Raw genomic sequence first — 16,490 nt, 5'->3', positions numbered from 1 at the left:
TATTTTTTTTTTTTTTTTTTTTACAGATGCTTCCCTCTATCATAAAACCCTTCTAGTGTATGGGTTAGAGGCATGTTACAGGGGGAAGGTATGACGGCGCACCAGTTCCTGCCTGGGACTCCATTTTTGATAGAGCTCCTGCAGGGCCTTGACATCCTCCAAGGCGTTGTGAGCATCGTACGTCTTATTGAGGAACACCTTCACCATGTACTCCTGAGAGTACTTGGCCAGTTTGGATGGAAACATCTCCTTACTAATCCTGAAAGTATCTAGGAAACCAGACACTACTTCCTGGAACTCGTCCGTCAGGGAGCATTCCCTCAGAGCCCTGGCCAGCACGGGGCAGTCGAAGCGCCGGGCATTGTGGGCCGCCAGCAGGGGCTTGTGGAAGGATCGGAGGAAGGAGATGAAGGAGGTGAGGACCTCCCTGAGGGGGATGGTGTCCACCCGTCGACCGTGTAGGAGCAGGGTCCGGTGGTCCCTGACGGTGAACCCTGTGATCCTGGAGGCCTCGTCCGTCATGGTGCAACGAGGAACAGCGTACACGTTGAATGCCCTCTCCCCGCTGATGGCCGACAGCTGGATGATGTCACACATGGATGTGTCTATGGAGGTAGATGGAGATTCCGTCACATTTAAAGGACAGTACCGTTTACCCTTATGCCCTGTTAAACTCTATTCACAGTTGGGTTAAGGTTAGGAGGGGTTAGGGTTATTGGTAAGTAGGTTTAATACTTGCCAGTATTGTGGCAAGGCTGGATTCACATGTAAAATATGAACAAAGGTGCTAACTAAAACAATGTGTGCCTCGGCTGTCCCTGTAGAAGACGTTTTGGGTCTGTGTAAAAACATTTATGAGTAATGCAGCACCTGGGGGGGGTGGGGGGGGGGGGGGGGTTTGACCTGAGTTAAATTGCAGGGTAATGGAACATCATTCCTTTTTATGCACTTTTTTCCCTACACTTGTTTCTGACCTTGAACTTTAAGCATGAGATAATGCTATTCACCCGCTATTCGTTTGGCGTGCAGGTCAAATAAATGAAGGTCGTGGAGGAGGAGTGTCCACAGATACACCGTAATCTGACCTTGACTTGAATACTTCATTAGTCCACTATCTTTACGCACGATGAATAAAGTCGAGCAACCTGTCTGTTCCAACTGGAAGAACATCTACTTTCCTTTTTCCCCCCAATAGAAATAACAGCATTATCCATGCACTGTAATTTACTAATTGATAAGAGCTATTGATAAGAGCTAGGTGAATTATTAAGCCGTTTGGATAAGGGGATTGTAAATATGATCGCTGAAAACAAATGTGGAGACAAATGTGAAACCAGTCATATGGCAGCAAACAGAAGCATATCAACATATCGCCTTTTCCACAGTGACGTTTATGAAATTCTGGCCTCATAACTTGCAGGGATAAAATGTGGAGATCCACGCTATCGGCTTCTGTAGCCATGACAGTACAGCGCCAAACCTACAGAGTTGTTTTGTGATTTCTAGAATGTTTTACACGGAAACAAAAATATAAACACAACAGTTTTACTGAATTACAGTTCATAAGGAAATCGGTCCATTGAAATACATTCATTAGGCCCTAATCTATGGATTCCACATGACTGGGAATACAGATATATGCATCTGTTGGTCACAGATACCTAACAAAAAAGTAGGGGTGTTGATCAGAAAACCAGTCAGTATCTGGTGTGACCATTTGCCTCATGCAGCGCGACACATCTCCTTCACATAGAGTTGATCAGGCTGTTGATTGTGGCCTGTGGAATGTTGTCCCACTCCACTTCAATGGCTGGAACTGGAACACGCTGTCGTACACGTCGATCCAGAGCATCTCAAACATGCTGGTGAGTATGCAGGTCATGGAAGAACTGGGACATTTTTAGCTTCCAGGAATTGTGTACAGATCCTTGCAACACTTTACATGTTGACATGTCGCATTTATATTTTGGTTCAGTATAATTGTCTGGACTTTTCCCAGTATTTTTTTTCTTCAATTTGTATCATGCTAAATATTAGCCACTATACATACCGTACATTTATAACTGTCTCTTTAGTGTTAGTTTCCTTACATTTATAACTGTCACTAGTGTTAGTTTCCTTACATTTATAACTGTCACTAGTGTTAGTTTCCATACATTTATAACTGTCACTAGTGTTAGTTTCCTTACATTTATAACTGTCACTAGTGTTAGTTTCCTTACATTTATAACTGTCACTAGTGTTAGTTTCCTTACATTTATAACTGTCACTAGTGTTAGTTTCCATACATTTATAACTGTCACTAGTGTTAGTTTCCTTACATTTATAACTGTCACTAGTGTTAGTTTCCTTACATTTATAACTGACGACTGCACAGGACCGTTATCCTCACAGTTCCATGGTTAGGGAGGAATGAGTATTATTTGGGTAGATTTACTGTTCAACCCCTATTGTACACTTTTCTCACCTTCCAATATTTCAAGAGTTGAATAATTCAATATGGCAACTTTCAGGATGAATCAAACCACTATTTTTGATTCACCATTATATTTAGTTCGTAAAAGCTTTCCAAATCTTTTTTAAAATTTGTATTATTCATGAATACTTTCCGAACCCTAAATACAAGATCCTAGTTTTTATTTTATTTTCAAATCTCCCAATTGGTGCTGTCAAAAAGTTGAATATGCGTGTCTTTACGTGTCTTTATTGAATCCAGGCTGTATCACAACCGGCCGTTATTGGGAGTCCCATAGGGCAGCGCACAATTGGCTCAGCATCATCCGGGTTTGGCCGGGGTAGGCCGTCATTGTAAATATGAATGTGTTCTCAAATGACTTGCCTAGTTAAATAAAGGTAAAATAAAAAAATAAAAATACAAATAAATATTCGGAACCATTCCATATATTATAGTATATGAGTCTGTCGATAGAATTTCTAATTTAAAGGTACACCAAATTTAAAGGGATGGCTTTAGATAAATAAACCCTACTGAATAAAAACTCCACATGAAAATCTGATGGCCAGCAAGTGGGAGGGTTGTCAGCGGTTGAATTACATTTATTCAGCGCACGCAAGGGAACCACGCCTGAAACCCCATTACGCACCTACATAAGTTAAGTCTGAATACCAGCTACTGAGAAGTGCATAGGAAAGGAGTACATTTTCTAAGTCTGAATCGGGCCCATAGTGTGCAGTTCATAATAATACCTTATCATAATAGAAGTACAGGCTCATGTGTCGTGTTGCTCTATTTCCAATGACTTGTTAAGGCTACGTAGATTTTTTTTCTATTGTGAATGGCTCATAAATAATATGGTTTATTGATGATAAATATGAGAACATATCTATCCTGGACCATCAAGTGAGCCAGTAGATATTGCACAACATCAGGAACTCGTTTTCACACATCACTTTCGTTAATAGAGAAAGCAGGCATCAAATTGTCTCTCTATAAACTCCCACGCACATCTTTGTCACAAATATACTGTAAATACATATTGCTTTAAAAGTAGTCCAAAGAGAGTTCCTGAATTGTATACAGGGTTTCTTAGCTCTAACATTTACAATACATTGTGCGTATAGTCTACTACTAAAAGGGGAAATGCAACAACAACAAAGCAGTTATTACCAGTGGTGTAAAGTACTTAAATAATAAATACTTTAAAGTACTACTTAAGTTGTCTTTTGGAGTATCTGCACTTTACTTTGCTATTTATATATATTTTTTACAACTTTTACTCCACTACCTTCCTAAAGAAAACAATGTACTTTTAACTCCATACAATTTCTCTGACACCCCAAATTACTCATCAGGACTGAAAAATGGTCCAATTCACACACTTATCTAGAGAACTTCCCCGGTCATCTCTACTGCCTCTGATCTGACCAACTCACTAAAGCAAATGCTTTATTTGTAAATTATGTCTTGAGTGTTGGAGTGTGTCCCTGGCTATCCGTAAAACATATATATTTTTTTAAATCACGGAAATTGTACCGTCTGGTTTGCGGAAGGATTTTTTAAAATTATTTATACCTCTACTTTTGATACTTAGCTATACATTCAGCAATTACATTTACTTTTGATACTTAAGTATACTGTATTTAAAACCCAAATACTTTATAAAGATTTTTTACTCAAGTGTTATTTTACTGGGCGACTTTAATTTTAGTCGTGGATTATTTGAGTATCTTTACTTTTACTCAAGTATGACGACAATTGGGTACTTTTCCAACCAATGGCTATTACCCTCAGTCTACTGTAAGTCTACTACATAAATGTTTTATTATAGAAGCTTTTAGCATAAAACAGTAGAGCACTCTATCAACCTAACAATATTTAAAAACAAGGGTATATATTTAGTACAATACCTAATCCGGTAGTCTCCAAATCAAAGAATACTACGGTATCACCAGACACTGCTCCCATACCCTGGATAAGCAAAGTACAGTCAGTCAAATCAGTACCATGAATCAATGTATGATATCTTCATTATGAATGAATGACTTGATAATACTCTCCGAAACCGTTTTTTAAACCATCCTTTGTCAATGATATAAAATCAACAACTGATCAATGGAATATGATCTTACCAAAGAGGACTGCATAACGACGTCGAAGCTGTCAAAATCCTAAATAGGTTCTCAAATCATCCTGTGTGCCGTCGAATGAAGTACCCTTTTATATTATAGTGACTCGTAAATAATAGTTGATTCAGGTGGTCATAAGGGATGGGCCACAACGGATGGGCAGGTGGTAAGAGCGAATCGATACTTATATAAACTTACTTTCGTTTCAGGCATTGCTTTACTCAACATTAAACCATTTAAAAGAAATGCGTTTCGTTAATGAATCATCGTGACATTGGTATAGAAAAGGGCTAGAGGGAAGTGAAGAATAACAACCGCGTGACTATCGATGACCATTTTTAGAAGGATTTCGTCAACACAACGAACAAATGTAGAATATTCCACACACCATTCGCCTGGTTTCATTCTTTCGGCTGGAATGACTCGTGATCAGACCCGTCATTCTGGGACGTTTTAGTTGTTTTGGGGGAGGGAGTTGCCTGTTTTGCTTGTTATTTTAGGCATTAATATTTGTCACATATCAGTTTGAAAACAATGTAAAATATATAATTGAGTTAATAAAGCCGCATACACACATGGCCTCTTTTTTGTTTTCTTGGGTAAGGCAGCTCCAAAATGCATGTGTTTCAAGAGTGTACAAAGCTTCATGGGGTAGTCATCTGGAATGCATTTCAATTAACAAGTGCCTTGTTATTAAGTTAATTTGTGGAATTTCTTTCCTTCTTAATGCGTTTGAGCCAATAGGTTGTATTGTGACAAGGTAGCCCTATTTGGTAAAAGACCAAGTCCATATTATGGCAAGAACAGCTCAATTAAGCAAAGAGAAACGACAGTCCATCATTACTTTAAGACATGAAGATCAGTCAATCAGGAACATTTCTAGAACTTTTAACATTTCTTCAAGTGCAGTTGCAAAAACCATCAAGGGCTATGATGAAACTGGCTCTCATGAGGACCGCTACAGGAAAGGAAGACCCAGAGTTACCTCTGCTGCAGAGGATACGGTTATTAGAGTTAACTGCTCCTCAGATTGCAGCGCAAATAAATGCTTCACAGAGTTCAAGTAAGAGACACATCTCAACATCAACTGTTCAGAGGACACTGTGTGAATCAGGCCTTCATGGTCGAATTGCTGCAAAGAAACCACTACTAAAGAACACCAATAAGAAGAGACTTGCTTGGGTCAAGGAACACGAACAGTGGAAATTAGACCGGTGGAAATCTGTCCCTTGGTCTGATGAGTCCAAATTTGAGATTTTTGGTTCCAACCGCCGTGTCTTTGCGAGACGCAGAGTGGGTGAACGGATGATCTCTGCATGTGTAGTTCCTGACTTGAAGCATGGAGGAAGAGATGTGATAATGCTTTGCTGGTGACACTGTCAGTGATTTATTTAGAATTCAAGGCACACTTAACCAGCATGGATACCACAGCACTCTGCAGAGATATGCCATCCCATCTGTTTTGCGCTTAGTGGGTCTATCATTTGTTTTTCAACAGGACAATGACCCAAAACACACATCCAAGCTGTGTAAGGGCTATTTGACCAAGGAGAGTAATGGAGAGCTGCATCAGATGACCTGGCCTCCACAATCACCCGACCTCAACCCAATTGAGATCATTTGGGATGATTTGGCCCGCAGAGTGAAGGAAAAGCAGCCAACAAGTGCTCAGCATATGTGGGAACTCCTTCAAAACGGTTGGAAAAGCATTCCAGGTGAAGTTGGTTGAGAGAATGGCAAGCATGGGCAAAGCTGTCATTAAGGCAAAGGGTGGATATTTTGAAGAATCTCAAAATGTAAATATATATTGATTTGATTAACACATTTTTGCTTACTACATGATTCCATATGTGTTATTTCATAGTTTTGATGTCTTCACTATTATACTACAATGTAGAAAATAGTAATAATACAAGAAAAACCCTTGAATGAGTAGGTGTGTCCAAACTTTTGACTGGTACTGTTTTTATATCTTGAAAATGAAGAATAAATATGACAATAACTGCCCTAGTAACGACACAACTGTGTCCAGAGTAGAGCACACACACACACACACACACACAGACAGAACATTTCTCAAGTCTTTTTTGTTGCCTGTAAAAACAACTGAACATGATTAATATTATATAAGGAGTCATACACAGGATAATATATCATTTTTATAACAGGCATTTACACAATGTACACTCATAAGCATGATCATAAATACAACATACATACTGTGTATAAAAAGAACACAAGAAGACAACAACAAAAGCAGAAAACTGCCTTCCAGTGATAGGTGCATTCACTTTAGCAGGACACCATTGGCCAATGTTAGCCTTATAGGGTATACAAACACCGTCTTAGTTTAGCTTGTTGTTGTTGTTGACCAGTAGGAATAATTATTTTTCTCCCACACTGCTCAAAAACCCACAGTACATCTGTCTCAAACTGAACTTCCGAGTGTCGTTTCTGACAACCAGGGTGGTATTCATTAAGGCATACCATAGCAAAAATGCTTTGCAACGTAGAAACGAAAACAAGCAGTTGGTAGTCAATTCAGGTAGTCCCTGTCTGTTTCAGGATGTTTTCTTCAGTTTGATGCCTAATGCATATGACTCCTGTTTGGTTGTGACTGGTTGAGGTGCCCGCTCACTAAAACACCACTATGATTTGCAATTTCCGTCGCTCCACCCTAATAGTAGACCACAAGCAGCAAGTCCCGTTTACCTGTTTCGGACAGAGTGGGAAATCCGGATGGTACCGTTTAAGAAGAGACAAGCTTGTGACAAACACATAGGCAACCACACATTCCCTATTCATTATGATGACTATTCTGCAATCAAGTCCTACCACTTGCCCATGACAAGACTGTGATTGTGTTGTTTCAAATACGTGCTTGTTGTAAAGCATGGGATGGCAAGTACAGTACAGGCAAGATTTTACAAGACTAATTTAACCCCGGGTTAATCACTGGTGAGAAGAGACAGACTCTCTCTCTATAAGACACACAGGATATCGCACGGTATAGAGAGTGACAGAGAGACTGTAGAAGTATTTGTCAGAGTAGCAGAGATAGTCGTCTGTCTGTTTAATCACACTGGACGGTTGAAACTGATGGCCTTTTCTGTGTGAGGTGTTTAAATGCACATTGAGCTCAGAGTAAATGCATGGAAAGGTTCACTCATATTTGAACCAATGTAAACACCTAGGAAGGAAGAGTCAGAGGTGAAGGACTTGGCTGGCACCAAGGATGTATGGGACACATACAGTGCATTCGGAAAGTGTTCAGACCTCTTGCCTTTTCCCACATTTTGTTACGTTACAGCCTTATTCTAAAATGGATTCAATTGTCCCCCCTCCTCATTAATCTAAATACAATACCTCATAATGACAAAGCAAAAACATGTTTTAAGAATATTTTGCAAATGTATACAAAATAAACATCATATTTAAATATTCAGACTCTTTACTCAGTACTTTGTTGAAGCACCTTTGGCACCTTTGGCAGTGATTACAGCCTCAAGTCTTCTTGAGTATGACGCTACAAGCTTGGCACACCTGTATTTGGGGAGTTTCTCCCATTCTTCTTTGCAGATCCTCTTAAGCTCTGTCAGGTTGGATGGGGAGTGTTGCTGCACAGCTATTTTCAGGTCTCTCCAGAGATGTTCGATTAGGTTCAAGTCCAGGCTCTTGCTGGGCCACTAAAGGACATTCAGAGACATGTCCCGAAGCTACTCCTGCATCGTCTTGGCTGTGTGCTTAGGGTCGTTGTCCTTTTGGAAGGCGAACCTTCGCCCCAGTCTGAGCTCCTGAGTGCTCCTGAGTGCTCTGGAGCATCAAGGATCTCTCTGTACTCTGCTCCGTTCATCTTTCCCTCGATCCTGACTAGTTTCCCAGTCCTTGCCGCTAAAAAACATCCCCAAAGGATGATGCTGTCACCAGCATGCTTCACCGTAGGAATGGTTCAGGTTTCCCCCAGATGTGACACTTGGTATTCAGGCCAAAGAGTTCAATCTTGGTTTCATAAGATATAAAAATCTTGTTTCTCGTGGTCTGAGAGTCCCTAAGGTACCTTTTGACAAACTCCAAGCGGGCTGTCATGTGCCTTTTACTGAGGAGTGGCTTCCGTCTGGCCACTCTACCATAAAGGCCTGATTGGTAGAGTGCTGCAGAGATGGTTGTCCTTCTGGATTGTTCTCCTATCTCCACAGAGCAACTCTGGAGCTCTGTCAGAGTGACCATCGGGTTGTTGGTCACCTCCCTGACCAAGGCCCTTCTACCCTAATTTCTCCATTTGTCCAGGCGGCAAGCTTTAAGAAGAGTCTTGGTGGTTCCAAACTTCTTCCATTTAAGAATGATGGAGGCGACTGTGTTCTTGGGGATCTTCAATGCTGCAGACATTTTTTAGTACCCTTCCCCAGATCTGTGCCTCGACACATTCTTGTATTGGAGCCCCGGGGACAATTCCTTTGACCTCATGGCTTGGTTTCTGCTCTGACATGCACTGTCAACTGTGGGACCTTATATCGATTGGTGTGTGCCTTTCCAAATCATGTCCAATCAATTGAATTGACTCCAATCAAGTTGTAGAAACATCTCAAGGATGATCAATGGAAACAGGATGCACCTGGTCTTAATTTCGAGTCTCATAGCAAAAGGGTCTGAATACTTACGTAAATAAGGTATTTCTATATTATTATAATTTTTTATTAGCAAACATGTCTAAAAACCTGTTTTTGTAATTATGGGGTTATCGTGTGTAGATGGATGTCAGAGGACTGTGTGTGTGTGGTTGGTTCTCACACACAGTCCTCTGACACGTACAGTTCATTTGGAAAGTATTCAGACCCATTCACTTTTTCTACATTTTTGTTACGTTACAGCCTTTTCTAAAATTGATTAAATAAAACACGTTCCTCATCAATCTACACACAATACCCAATAATTACGAAAACCGGTTTTTAGACATGTTCTCTGTGACATTTTTAGAGACACATTTGCATCCTGTAAGCCCATGCACACACTCATGAAGCAGTTTCACACACACACACACACAAAAAATCCCCCTCCCACTCAAAAAAAAAAAAAGATTGAGCCTTGATTTGGTTACTCTTAACACAGATGTTTCAGAACAAATGTAGGATCAATGTAACATCAACGTAGGATTGTGGGGGAACACAGACCAATGGTGGAAAAGGCATTACAATGCATTATATCTGATAAACATTGAAATCCAGGGTCGCCGTATCAACCACAATGGCAACAGTGGCGTGATGCTTTGTAACTTATGTGTCAGAATAGACTGACATCAGCCTCTCACTGTTGAATTGTATTTTTTCACAAGAGAAGAAGTGGCACTAACTGAACACTGGGTGGAGATCATTAGGGTATGCGACAGAAAACGCTTTAAATTTTTTTTTTTGCAGTGTTAAAAATCAACAAAACACAAACAAACAAATAACAAACAAATAACAAACAAATAACAAACAAAACCATAACCTGAATCTCATACACTTCCCTTTGCAGAAGATTCCAGATAAGAGACGGTTATTATAAACATTGAACGACCCCACAGCATTGGAGTTCCTTCCATTTATATATTTTTAATAACATAACAATTAAGTCACATAATACATATGTATAACACATCATTGCCATAGTCTCTTTAACTGGCATAGGACACACGTGTAATGAAGGAGCATGCAACCTCGTGGACAGGTTGTATTGTGTAAACGTGAAAGTGGACGCGAAAGTAGCTGAACGGCTTGTATCAAAAAGGCCCGGAGAGTAGCTGAGTAGCTTGTATCAAAATGGCCGGAGAGTAGCTGAATGGCTTGTATCAAAATGTCCCGGAGAGTAGCTGAGTAGCTTGTATCAAAATGGCTGGAGAGTAGCTGAGTAGCTTGTATCAAAATGGCCGGAGAGTAGCTGAGTGGCTCGTATCAAAATGGCCCGGAGAGTAGCTGAGTGGCTCGCATCAAAATGGTCGGAGAGTAGCTGAGTGGCTCGTATCAAAATGGCCGATAGTCCTCTCAGTCAGTGACTCTGGCTCAAGCCACCGTAGACCTGCGTTCAAAAGAAGGCGCTGTCTACTTGCTTCTCTCTTTTCTTATCTCCAGCCCCCCAGTGCCCCCCCCCCCCCCCCCCCCGAGGCTCCAGCAGGGGTCGAGGCGCTTGGAAGTCAAAGGTCAGGTGAGTTAAGGCGGCTACCCTCATCCTTTCCTCACTCACTTGCTTTCTGGCGTTTAGTCGCTGTTTTATTCCTTTACAGCCTCCTGCCAGTCCTCCATCTCAGTTCTGAGGCTTCCTCCTTCTTTTATCCATTCATCATTCCATCTCTCTTTGTTTCTTCATCACCTTTCACTTTCACTTCTCACGCCGAGAGGACGGCACCCAACTGCATCATGGGAAGGGTGGCGTTCCTCCGGACACTGAGAAGGAGGATAGAGATGGGCAGAGCTAGAGAAGGACAGCAGTGAGAGATGGATGCCCACATGACCCATCTCAGCCCTGTTTCACTTCCTCCCTCCCTCTTTCCCCCCATACACACTATTAGCATGGAGGATGGAAGGCGGTTCGGATGTCTTGTCTCCACTGCAACTCTCCCTCATACCATAAACTCGTTACTGCCATACAGAACCAGCTGTTGGGGCAGTGAGCTGAAGTCTGATTCCCTCCTGTGGCCCTCAGGGGCCTCGCGCGGCGAGCTTCTACTCAACCTGAGCCGGTGGCGACTCTTCACCCCCACAGTGCCACTCGGGTCCCCCTCGGACTCCACTAAGGGGGCTCCTAGGCCCAAGGAGCAGGAGGAGAGTAGGGGGCCGGAGGAGGAGGAGCGGAAGCGGTAGTTGGGGGATTGAGGTATAATGGAGGAGGAGGAGGAGGAGGTGGAGTCAACAGAGTCGGGTTGTCTCCGGAGGCAGCGGCGGCTCTTGGCTTCAGACTTCCGGGAGTGATAGGTGCCTGTTGAAAGGGTTAGGGTTTTAAAAATATATCCACCCCGCCCCGACCCCCTCCCAAGGACAAAATAGCTTTTTTTGTTACATATATACATACATACATACATGTTACATACTACATACACTTCATGACTAAAAGTATGTGGACACCTGCTCGTCCAACATCTCATTCCAAAATCATGGGCATTAATATGGAGTTGGCCCACCCTATTCTGCTATAACAGCCTCCACTCTTCTGGGAAGGCTTTCCATTAGATGTTGGAACATTACTGCGGGGACTTGCTTCCATTTAGCAAGAAGAGCATTAGTGCGGTCGGGCACTGATGTTGGGCGATTAGGCCTGACTCGTTCCAATTCATCCCAAAGTTGTGCGATGAAGTTGAGGTCAGGGCTCTGTGCAGACCAGTCAAGTTTTTCCACACCAATCTCAACAAACCATTTCTGTATGGACCTCTCTTTGTGCACGGGCGCATTGTCAAGCTGAAACAGAAAAGGACTTTAACCAAACTGTTGCCACAAAGTTAGAAGCATTGAATCGTTTAGAATGCCATTGTATGCTGTAGCATTACGATTTCCCTTCACTGGAACTAAAGGGCCTTGCCTGAACCATGAAAAAAATGAACTGACCATTATTCTTCCTCCACCAAACTTTACAGTTGGGGCAGGTAGCGTTCTCCTGACGTCTGCCAAACCCAGATTTGTCCGTTTGAGTGCCAGATGGTGAAGCGTGACTCACTCCAGAGAACGCGTTTCCACTGCTCCAGAGTCTAATGGCGGTGAGCTTTACACCACTCCAGCCGACGCTTGGCATTGCGCATGATGATCTTAGGCTTGTGTGCGGCTGCTCGGCCATGGAAATCCATTTCATGAAGCTCCCAACGAACAGTTTTTCTGCTGACGTTGCTTCCAGAGTCAGTTTGGAACACGGTAGGGAGTGTTGCAACCGAGGACAGAATTTTTACGCACTACGCGCTTCAGCACTCGGCGGTCCCATTCTGTGAGCTTGTGTGGCCTACCACTTCGCGGCTGAGCCGTTGTTGCTCCTAGACGTTTCCACTTCACAATAACAGCACTTACAGTTGACTGGGGCAGCTCTAGCAGGGCAGAAATGTGATGAACTGACTTGTTGGAAAGGTGGCATCCTATGACGGTACTGAGAAAGTCACTGAGCTCTTCAGTACGGGCCAATCTACTGCCAATGTTTGTCTATGGAGATTGCATGGCGGTGTGCTAGATTTTATACACCTGTCAGCAACAGGTGTGGCTGAAATAGCCCAATTCACTAATTTGAAGAGATGTCCACATACTTTTGTATAGAGTGTACATGGGGGGTGGCAGGTAGCCTGGCGGGTAGGAGCGTTGGGTCAGTAACCGAACGGTTGCTGGTTCGAATCCCAAACCGACAAGGTAAAGAATCTGTCACTCTGCAGGGCACTTAACTGCCCCCCCCCCCCCCCCCCCCCCACCTCTCTGGTGTGGAAGACACATTTCAGTTGAATGCATTCAGTTGTAGAATTGACTAGATATCCACTTTTACTTCCCTACATGGTAGAGAAAAGTGTTTACTACACACACACACACACCAGTCTCACCAGAGGGGTTGAAGGCGGCTCCTTCAGGGTCCATGTTGAGTTTCTCAGAGCTGTCTGCTGTTCCTATCGAGGCTTCCGACTCCAGAGTCTCGTCATCAGACGCCCGCGGCTCCAAGATCAACATCTCATACGTTAACTCCTCCCTACACACACACACACACACACACACACACACACACACACACACACACACACACACACAGAATGTATGGACACATGAATGTAAGACGCTTTGGATAAAACCATCTGCTAAATGATATACAGTGGCTTGCGAAAGTATTCACCCCCCTTGGCATTTTTCCTATTTTGTTGCCTTACAACCTGGAATTAAAATAGATATTTGGGGGGTTTGTATCATTTAATTTACACAACATGCCTACCACTTTGAAGATGCAAAATATGTTTTATTGTGAAACAAAAAATAATTAAGACAAAAAAATGAAAAACTTGAGAGTGCATAACTATTCACCCCCCCCCCCCCCCCCCCCCCCCCCCCAAAGTCAATACTTTGTAGATCCACTTTATGCAACAATTACAGCTGCAAGTCTCTTGGGGTATGTCTCTATAAGCTTGGCACATCTAGCCACTGAGAGTTTTGCCCATTCTTCAAGGCAAAACTGCTCTAGCTGTTGGATGGGTTCTGCTGGTGTGTAGCAACCTTTAAGTCATACCACAGATTCTCAATTGGATTGAGGTCTGGGCTTTGACTAGGCCATTCCAAGACATTTAAATGTTTCCCCTTAAACCAGTCAAGCGTTACTTTAGCAGTATGCTTAGGGTCATTGTCCTGCTGGAAGGTGAATCTCCATCCCAGTCTCAAATCTCTGGAAGACTGAAACAGGTTTCCCTCAAGAATGTCCCTGTATTTAGCACCATCCATCATTCCTTCAATTCTGACCAGTTTCCCAGTCCCTGCCGATGACAAACATCTCCACAGCATGATGCTGCCTTCACCATGCTTCACTGTGTAATACAGTTGAACAATTCTGACCAGTTTCCCAGTCCCTGTCGATGAAAAACATCTCCACAGCATGATGCTGCCACCACCATGCTTCACTGTGTAATGCAGTTGAAACATTTGAGGCATTTCTAAGTTATATTCTTCAAGAATCAATGGTTATATAGTAAATGGGTCTTTCTATAACTGCCAGTGAAGATTTCCTGTGGGGGTCAAATTGTTATTGGTGTTCTTAGGATGATATGGTGTTCTTGGATAGTGTTCTTGGGGTGATGAGAGGTGCTGGGTTTTCGCCAGACATAGCATTTTCCTTGATGGCCAAAAAGCTCAATTATAGTCTGACCAGAGTACCTTCCATATGTTTGGGGAGTCTCCCACATGCCTCTTGGCGAACATCAAACGTGTTTGCTTATTTTTTTATTTAAGCCATGGCTTTTTTCTGGAAACTCTTCCGTAAAGCCCAGCTCTGTGGAGTGTACTGTACGGGTTAAAATGGTCCTATGGACAGATACTCCAATCTCCGCTGTGGAGTTTTGCAGATCCTTCAGGATTATCTTTGGTCTCTATTTTGCCTCTCTAATTAATGACCTGCTTGCCTGGTCCGTGAGTTTGTGGGCGGCCCTCTCTTGGCAGGTTTGTTGTGGTGTCATATTCTTAAATAAAAAATTAAAAAATCGTGCTCTGTGGGATGTTCAATGTTTCGGATATTTTTTCATAACTCAACCCTGATCTGTACTTCTCCACAACTTTGTCCCTGACCTGTTTGGAGAGCTCCCTGGTCTTCATGGTGCCGCTTGCTTGGTGGTGCCCCTTGCTTAGCGGTGTTGCAGACTCTGGGGCCTTTCAGAACAGGTGTATATATACTGAGATCATGTGACAGATCATGTGACACTTAGATTGCACACAGATGGACTTTATTTAAATAATTATGTGACTTCTGAAGGTAATTGGTTGCACCAGATCTTATTTAGGGGTTTCATAGCAAAGGGGGTGAATACATATGCACGCACCACTTTTCCGTATCCATACATTTTTTACATTTTTTGAAACAAGTTATTTTTTTCACTTCACTTCACCAATTTGGACTATTTTGTGCATGTCCATTACATGAAGTCAAAATAAAAATACATTTAAATTACAGGTTGTAATGCAACAAAATAGGAAAAACACCAAGGGGGATGAATACTTTTGCAAGGCATTGTATTACTATTTGCTAAATGACATGTATTACTATCTGCTAAATGACATGTATATTACCATCTGCTAAATGACATGTATATTACCATCTGCTAAATGACATATATTACTATCTGCTAAATGACATGTATATTACCATCTGCTAAATGACATGTATATTACCATCTGCTAAATGACATATATATTACCATCTGCTAAATGACATGTATTACCATCTGCTAAATGACATGTATTACTATCTGCTAAATGACATGTATTACCATCTGCTAAATGACATGTATATTACCATCTGCTAAATGACATGTATATTACCATCTGCTAAATGACATGTATTACCATCTGCTAAATGACATGTATATTACCATCTGCTAAATGACATGTATATTACCATCTGCTAAATGACATGTATATTACCATCTGCTAAATGACATGTATTACCATCTGCTAAATTACATGTATATTACCATCTGCTAAATGACATATATTACCATCTGCTAAATGACATGTATTACCATCTGCTAAATGACATGTATTACCATCTGCTAAATGACATGTATATTACCATCTGCTAAATGACATGTATATTACCATCTGCTAAATGACATGTATATTACCATCTGCTAAATGACATGTATATTACCATCTGCTAAATGACATGTATTACCATCTGCTAAATTACATATATTACCATCTGCTAAATTACATATATATTACCATCTGCTAAATGACATGTAATACCATCTGCTAAATGACATGTATTATCATCTGTTAAATGACATGTATATTACCATCTGCTAAATGACATGTATTACCATCTGCTAAATGACATGTATATTACCATCTGCTAAATGACATGTATATTACCATCTGCTAAATGACATATATATTACCATCTGCTAAATGGCATATATTACCATCTGCTAAATGACATATATTACCATCTGCTAAATGACGCATATATTACCATCTGCTAAATGGCATATATTACCATCTGCTAAATTACATATATTACCATCTGCTAAATGACGCATATATTACCATCTGCTAAATGGAATATATTACCATCTGCTAAATGGTATATATTACCATCTGCTAAATGGCATATATTACCATCTGCTAAATTACGTATATATTACCATCTGCTTAATGACGTATATTAATGTTATTATATATTACCCTGTCTACAGAATTACTCATTGAGCAGAACTAGGC

General features: G+C 41.5%; 2 protein-coding genes across 2 annotated transcripts in view; both read right to left on the bottom strand.

Annotated features, from left to right (window-relative positions):
• Window positions 1-4,938, bottom strand: LOC139406372 (protein PML-like). The gene is made up of 3 exons (XM_071148905.1): window positions 4,591-4,938; window positions 4,369-4,429; window positions 1-605 (listed from the first exon to the last, which is right to left on the bottom strand). The coding sequence occupies exons 1-3, from the start codon at window positions 4,603-4,605 to the stop codon at window positions 76-78; spliced, it is 606 nt and encodes a 201-aa protein (XP_071005006.1). The 5' UTR covers window positions 4,606-4,938; the 3' UTR covers window positions 1-75.
• Window positions 4,939-10,736: 5,798 nt separating this feature from the next.
• The window catches only part of LOC139406371 (unconventional myosin-IXAb-like), a 263,450-nt gene continuing 257,696 nt past the window's right edge, over window positions 10,737-16,490 (bottom strand). Inside the window, exons 43-44 of the mRNA XM_071148904.1 lie at window positions 13,124-13,266; window positions 10,737-11,535 (exon numbers count right to left, since the gene is read on the bottom strand). Coding sequence (XP_071005005.1) covers window positions 11,180-11,535; window positions 13,124-13,266 — 499 coding nt within the window. The 3' untranslated portion in view covers window positions 10,737-11,179. The remainder of the gene's footprint in view (window positions 11,536-13,123; window positions 13,267-16,490) is intronic.

This window comes from Oncorhynchus clarkii, chromosome 4, assembly GCF_045791955.1.
Source record: "Oncorhynchus clarkii lewisi isolate Uvic-CL-2024 chromosome 4, UVic_Ocla_1.0, whole genome shotgun sequence".
Lineage (NCBI taxonomy): Eukaryota > Metazoa > Chordata > Actinopteri > Salmoniformes > Salmonidae > Oncorhynchus > Oncorhynchus clarkii.
Note: the sequence above shows the minus strand (reverse complement) of the source record. Positions and strands in the feature narration are given on the sequence as shown.

Coding starts and splice junctions, on each gene's coding strand:
- LOC139406372 (XM_071148905.1), bottom strand. Junction 606..4,368: donor TTTGGAGACTACCGGATTAG/GTATTGTACTAA, acceptor CTACCTCCATAG/ACACATCCATGTGTGACATC.